This window comes from Ruditapes philippinarum, unplaced genomic scaffold (genome assembly GCF_026571515.1).
Source record: "Ruditapes philippinarum isolate M1 unplaced genomic scaffold, ASM2657151v2 ctg4058_1_1_1_1, whole genome shotgun sequence".
NCBI lineage: Eukaryota > Metazoa > Mollusca > Bivalvia > Venerida > Veneridae > Ruditapes > Ruditapes philippinarum.
Window position 1 is genome coordinate 84,228 of NW_026861373.1, and position 7,625 is coordinate 91,852.

At 34.0% G+C, this 7,625-nt stretch overlaps 1 protein-coding gene across 1 annotated transcript; it reads left to right on the top strand.

The window, feature by feature from the left end:
• The first annotated feature begins 704 nt into the window (after positions 1-704).
• Positions 705-6,122, top strand: LOC132715429 (complement C1q-like protein 3). Its single transcript, XM_060698434.1, has 2 exons — positions 705-744; positions 5,662-6,122. Exons 1-2 carry the CDS (start codon positions 714-716, stop codon positions 6,063-6,065), a joined length of 435 nt encoding a protein of 144 aa, XP_060554417.1. The 5' UTR covers positions 705-713; the 3' UTR covers positions 6,066-6,122.
• Positions 6,123-7,625: the final 1,503 nt, after the last annotated feature.

Genomic DNA, 7,625 nt, shown 5'->3' on the forward strand with positions numbered 1-7,625 from the left:
ATTTATCTTCGTTGATATTTTTTGTGTTTTAGATTTATGTCCCGGACAAAATTCAGGGTGTAAAATGAACAAAGGGCAATACAATAAGACAAGGCAGAGTTTCGGTTCTTTTCCACTGCACCTTTACCCAATGAGATCTATCTACCTACAGAGTTTCATGTTGCTATTTCTTGTTGTTTCATAGTTATTTCTCGGACAAGAAAAGCTAACGGACGGACGGACAGATGGCCGGACAGATGGACGAACTAAAAAGGGGCGACAGTATGCTAAACTTTTGGGAGAGCAAAAAAATATATCCCTATAACATATTTGAAGAAAAATTTAAATTTTTTCCCAAAATCTTTTTTTTTCATTGTCTTTTTTTTTACCCCTTACTCACAATGACAAAATAGAACGGTTCTATTTTCCGCATGCCCAAAAAATTAGCGGCTTTTTTAAAAATTTTCTCTCATCGGTATAAATTTGGGGAAAAAGTGTGAAAAAACTTGGGGCAAACTTTTCCCCGGGGGGTTTTAACCCCATGTGTAAAATGGCTCTTTTTAATAAAAAAAAAAAATTTTTGCCAGTTTGGGGGGCCTTGGTTTTAATTGGGGCATTGGGGGCTCGTGTAGCCTTAAGTTGTGATTTGGTTTTTTAAAACCCGGAGTCGGATTTTGTACTAATCCTGGCCTTTTGCCTCGGAAACGATATTGCGAACGGGCGATCCAAACCAGATGATACCTTGTTCGAGGAGTCTGTGTCCAGGTCAGTGCACCAAAGATGTATTATGATACATATTCAAGTCCTATTCTATATAGTAGATAAGAATACGTTTGCTGCCACGTACTTTATTTCAGTATTGAAAAATTCAATTTCTTTGAAAATGAATACTGCTTGAGCCAGTGCTAATGGCACATTCAAGATCTCCACTTGACAGGTCAACAAACTTTTAATGTTGTCTTATTATATGTTGTTTTTTTTGTAAACTCTGCATCGATTATATAAAATCAAAGAATGCTATACCATGTAGATTTTCTTAAAAATTCACGGCTAAGTTGACGAATCTATGCTTGAATTGATGTAATTGTGGCATTTCCGGTTAAGCAAATTTAGCTTTTAAAAGGCATGTTTCGTCATAGAAATAATGTTTTTGTCACAATTTCTTTCATTTTTACAGCAATCTATATTAACATAAATATATTTCAAGTAGATATGCAAGAACATTTTTAATCAGTATCAATACTTAGTTTTTAAAGGAAATTTTGTATTTATTTTGCGAGACAGTTCTCTCGTTTACGAGGTAGCATATCGCCAAAAATGTTGCTCTGTAGGAGCACATTTGTCTCTGAGCACATTATGTTGTCTTCCGTAAGACCGATGCGGTTGCCTTTGTCCCACATGAGAAAAATGCGACCTCTGTCTACCAGAAAAAACACATATGACAAATGTGCTCCAATCAAGCTTTTAAGGGACAAGAAAGCACATTTGTCGCATGTTTTCAAGGGATAATAAAGCACATTTGTCTAACGTCATTTCTTATTAATTTTTTGGCATATATCTTCCCACGGCAGAATTTATTTTTTAGAATAGAGGTTCGCGTCAAGGCCAGATGGCTCCCGCGCTGGTTCTTTTACCATAGTTAGGCCTTTGAGAAGTACAGTCACGAAGCGATGCAAGGAAAGCAAAATTCCGGCAAAACATGAAGCCAGGCACGATATTCTACCGTGAAATCTCGTGGTACGGTATACTTCAACATTGCGAGATCTCTAGTTAAAGTATCGTACCTCGCTTCGTGTCTCGTCGAATGTCTCGTCTCGCCCGATTATTCAAGGCCCAAATTTATGGCTGGTTAATCTAATTATTTCTTGTTAATCTAACCCACGTATAGGAGGTTGGTTAAATTTTAACTAAACTTTAACCAGATATAAAATGGCTGCCGCTTATACGCTTTGTCTCAACTTGTGTTCATATTTGCTTCAAAAAAGACAATAATCAGTATTACCCGGATTCTTTGAGGAACTCATGCACGTTGTTAGTGCCTTTTTAATGGCGTATCTGAAAGCAGAAATTCTTGGAAAATGGCGATATTTTTGGTTTTATATATTTCCGCACCAAATTGTATAGATGTTAAATAACTTTGGCCACTGGATTAAATTCACGGTTAAGTTAAATTTCTGGTTAAATTTTGGTTAACCGATTTTATAAAATTTCGGTTAAATTAAACTAGCGTAAATTTCTGGTTGATCTAACCCATAGACAGACAGCTAATGTTATACCTGCCTTTTCTGACAATTACAATGTACTAAGCAGAAAGAGTTTTCCTTTTAAGTAGAATTTTATTAAAGACTGTGAGAAGAATTTGCTTCGAGCTAGAATGTCCTTTCTATTGTGTCATTTCGAATTTATGGCAAATATGAATGTTTACGATCACATCGGTCACACCTCGGGAGACAAAAGTGCTCCGAGACAAATGTGCCCCTACATAGCTCTATAGTTGTGGGCTATAGTTATATTAACAGGTGTATCATTTGTCACTCTTATGAACTCAACCTTTTTTGGAGCAATGTCAACATACTGTGTTCTTGCTTTTAGCATATTTGACTGTGAATTTTTATTTTATGTTTTGTTTATGTATGCAAAATGTATGACTTTAGATTTCTTGATTTTAGTATTTATTCTATGAAGCGTTAATTTCCCATCAATTGTTGTCTCCATTAAGTTATAAGAAGTAATGGAAAATAGATCTATATATATAACTCAAACAATGATTTCAAAATTAACAGTAATAAAAGTTATTCATATGAAATCATAATATAAACGTATCTCCATAGAGCTAGCTACTTGGCGGCATGACTACCTCCTTCGTGACAGAGCAGCTCGAAGAAGAAATACCCTATATTTCCTTTAAAATATAAGGCTTGGTTCTGATTTAGATTGAAATTGATTTAATTCTAGACAAAACATCTACTTTAAACGTATTCGTTATAATCCTTATTGCTTTTTTAATATAACAAAATGAAGCAATAGCCATTCTTTCATGATGAAACAATCCATCAACCGCTAAATGCACTAACCTGGAAACGCCGCAATAAACGTTACCGTGAAACTTCATTCAAATCTTAATGTTATAGCATGCATTGATTTTTGTTTTCCGCTGAAGAGTTTTCAAAATATATATAATAAAACAACACTATACCTTTGTTGACACATTCGGCAACATGGAAGTAGCGATAGAGGTAGCTCTTTTGTTTACCAGAAGCCTACGGAACGTTGGTTTTACTCAGGTACTTGTTCAAGTCTGAAATTATGCACGGAAGAGCATACTAGGTCTTCTCCAGCAGTTACACTAAAAGCCGCCATATGACCTTTAAAGCGTTGGTGTGACGTAGAATATATCAACTTATTTTATTTTAAGTGGATATTTTTAATTAATTAAACAAACGATGATTCATAACGATTGTATGAAATAAAATATCATCGTATTTTACGTCTTTTTATAACTTATTATTTTTACTTTAGCTCTTGATATTATGTATACATGAGAAATTCACGTCTAAAATTGCGGCTACCAGTGGGAAAAACACATGTGACGCGAGGAAATTTCATTTAAACTTATATTTAAGCACCAAATAAAAAGAATATTAAATTTTGTTTTTTGTTTAAGATATAATTTAATTTTATGTCGTTAACTTCAAAAACAGTATTATCACGATGAGAGTACTGTTTTTAAAGCTCACTCGATGAAATAAAATTTCACCTTACACAAAAACAAACAAATATCCTATTTGTATCTGGTCTCAAAGTACAATATTTACAACAAAATTCTAATAATGAAATGATAATTTGTGTCATCAAACGTGGCATATCTTTACATTTCATAATTAATTCATTAACGGTTTTTACAGAAGTACGTGTTCTTAAAGCCTATTTTAATCGTTATATGATGATACGATGTAAATGTAATATTGTTCCCATAAATGTATCGAAGAATACAAATCACACTAGAGACTTATACAGCTCAGGTTTAGCTGCACAAACAAACTAAATATACTCAAAGTTAAATTTAATCTCGTACTTTGAAGATATATATATATATACATGATCATATATATGATCATGTCGACTTATTAAAGTGTCATTATGCTCATTTCCTTTCAATGCCAAACTGAGATTTTTAATTAATATTTCAAAAGATTGAATATTATAATGACGATTGAACAATAATCTATTATAACAAATGTGTAGGATGAAGTATAAAAACTGCTTTAATGTAAACAGACTGCCAATTGATATTTTTGTGACCCACTAAAAATGGGGGGGGGGGGTAGCATCAATATGTGTCCTTATACGTCCGTTTGTTTGTCCGTTCTCATGTTGTGTTGCATGTACAACTAAAAGTTCTTGAGCTAGAGTCAAAAACTTTATAGCAATGCTGATCATCATGTGAAGTTTGTGCACCTGTGGTTTCGCGTGTGGATTTATTTAGTTTTGCCAGAATTATTGCCCTTGACTTCGTTATAAAAAGCATTTACAATTTGTAAATTCGAAGCCCAAAAATATCATAATTTGTAGAGTTATTTCCCTTGACATTGTAAAAATTCGCAATTTTCAACTTGTGTCGTATTTAGCCAAAAAGGTATTTGACCTAGAGACATGAAAGTTTACAGAAATGTTAGTCACCATGTGAAGTTGTGCATCTTTGTGTTAATTTGTGCATTTATTCATTATTGGTAGATGTATAGCACATGACTTAGTAAAAATGTTCATTTTCCAACTTGTATCGTACGTAGCCCAAAACCCTAGTCATATAACTTTACAGAAATGTTGATCGGTATTTGAAGTTGTGCACCTGGGGTTTCGTATGTGAATTATCCAGTACTTGTAGACTAACTGCCCTTGACTTAGTTAAAATTTGCAATTTCTTACTTGTGTAAAGAGATGTAAAACTTTACAGAAATGTTGGTCAGCATGTGAAGCTGTGTACCTGGCGGTTTGCTTGTATATTAAATAAGAATTTGTAGAGTAAGTGCCCTTAACTTAGTAAAAGCTGTTCCAAAATGTTGCCTCCTGTATGTCGCTGAAAGTGCTTGAGGTAGAAGTAACAAACTTTTCAGGAATGTTGTGCACCTTGGGTTTTTGCGTATGAATTAATTCAGTGTTTTTAGACTTCTTGCACTTTAATTAGTATAAATTTGCAATTTTTATATTGCGTGATGCATAGCTAAAATAATATCTGACTTGGAGTCATAGAAGTTAATAGCACTGTTGGCCAGCATGTGTAATTATGCTTCTGCGGTTGGGAAATATCAAGATTCCAATATTGGAAAAATTGGATGTCCCCAACCACTTAGGGGTATTGGGGGTCGTGTAGAATTTCCTTTGTCTGCCCTTTTGTCATTCTGTCCTGCTGTACGTCAGTATAGACAGTGGAGAGTGGGGGCACCTGTGTCCTATGAACACATTTCTAGGTATAATTAACTTCCCAAAGGATATATATAGATATTTATGTCGGTGACTTGGGTTTCTGATTACTCAGATAATGTTCATTGTAAAATGATAAAGTTATTTTCATTTTACCTAAACACTCACCATTTACTCTCAGATGGGCATAATGCCACTTTAAAAAAAATTAATTTCTATTATATAAAAATAAAAGGTCTATCGATTTCTGTATAATTTCAGACAAACAGATAGCGTTTATAGCATATGGTCTTATTGCAAATGGAATTTCAGTAAGATTTCCGACAGTTTATCAAAACTATGGTAACAGTTACAACCCAACTACTGGAGAATTTACATGTCATCTGCCAGGTATCTATCACTTCGTCACCACACTGACTAAAAAATGGGATACATTAACTGATTATGTAGCATGCCACTTATATCATAACAGTAAGGAACTTGTTGGCGCATACGAAGACCCTTTTAGTAGTGAGGAAGATAAGGGAGTTTATTCTTATACAATATCCGCAACACTTCATTTGCAAAGAGGTGATATTGTTCATGTGAAATGTCCTCACCCTAGTTATTTACAAAGCAATAATTATTGTTCATTTACGGGATTTCTAATTGTATCAGACATCTAAAGATGAAAAATAAAGTCTTTGTTGTGACCATACTTGTAGAGTTTTATAAAAATTATCAAGGCATTGTGAAGATGTCAATCAAAAGATTTCCCTCTAGGGGCAAACACGGCTACCAATTAAGTAAGGTTCTATCTAAGGATAATTTCTGTCGCGTTTTATTTCAATACATCATGCGATTGAGAAGAAAATGTCACTTAAAGCGTATTTTTAATTTTAGCACTGGTCACATTCTTGTTCTTCTTACAAAACGGTTTGAGTAATGTTTGCTTATTTTTCATCAAAATGACGTGTTTCAGTAAAAGAACAATAACTGAAAATACAGTGCAATCTTTATGAAATCAGCCTTCTGTAAAACAAATTCCTCTTTAAGACAAAAAAAGCAACTTTTTTTCTGCAGTAACAATTCACAGTGAAATTTATCTCTGTGGAACAACATCTCTCAGCAACAACCAAGCTATTTATCCCGGAAAGGGCGTTGCTCTGCAGAGGTTATTCTTGTTAGTTAAAGACAAATATCATTTGAAAATGTATAGAATTCAATGAAATGCTACTAAGATTTGAACTCTGTAGAAGGATAAAATCGAAGTGATTTGAAAGAGAATACTTGAGAAGATGGCGGAAATAAGGGAACTTTCCAATTCCAATTTAAACCTTACTCTCAAATCCCTCTCACACAATTTACAAAACGATTTGATATAGACAACAACAAAAATATATGAATAAGAGAGAAACATACACAGTTATATTGTCTCGAACATTTCCGCGTCTTTCCGCTAATAAGCGTTTGTTTTAGAACCATTCAATACAATGACAAAGTAGACGTTAAACAGACGCTACATCTTACGCATGTGCAAAAGGTTTAGTATATTCTTACACGCGTCTTGCTTCATTAAATATAACCTTTTCCTCCATTGTTTGCAAAATGCGGAAATGACATATGCCGGCAAAATATTGTGTAAACGTTCATCAATTTCGACTTCGTCAGAAATTTTGTCTTAATTTTCGTGAACGATTACCGAACGAGGCTTTAAGGTTATTCGATGAAAGGGGTCGTTAAAATTATTACGGGCTCGTTATGCTGTCACGTACAATTTAAAAAAAGCTTCTGGTTACTTAGCTCTTGAAAATTTTGGTAGGAATGGCAAAATATAACCTTGTTTTGCCGGGTATTTTACAAGGCCCAAAAATGATAAAAAAGCCCCAAAGGGTTAAAAAAACATTGAAAGTGGTTTTTTATTTTTTTTCCTTTAATTTTCCCCTAACAACCCGGGTTTTTTATAATGAAACATTCTTTTTTATATTCCGCGTTTTTCCCCGTACGAAAAGGGAAAAAACAAGCATGGGGGGGATCCAAAGAACAGGGGAAAATGGCAAGGGTGATAACTTGATACAGGGTAATGACAAGGCATAGAGTGATAACAAAGCAAAGGGTGATAACATGACACAGTGTGATATTATGACACATGTTGATTACATAACACAGGGTGATAACATGACACAGGGTGATAACATGACACAGGGTGATAACAAAAACATTGAACAGGGTGATAACATGGCATA

Bases quoted from the DNA above. Each gene is read 5' to 3' on its own strand.
- LOC132715429 (XM_060698434.1), top strand. From the start codon at position 714: ATGATACCTTGTTCGAGGAGTCTGTGTCCAG. The intron at 745-5,661 runs GTCAGTGCACCA...GTATAATTTCAG, and splicing joins TTCGAGGAGTCTGTGTCCAG to ACAAACAGATAGCGTTTATA.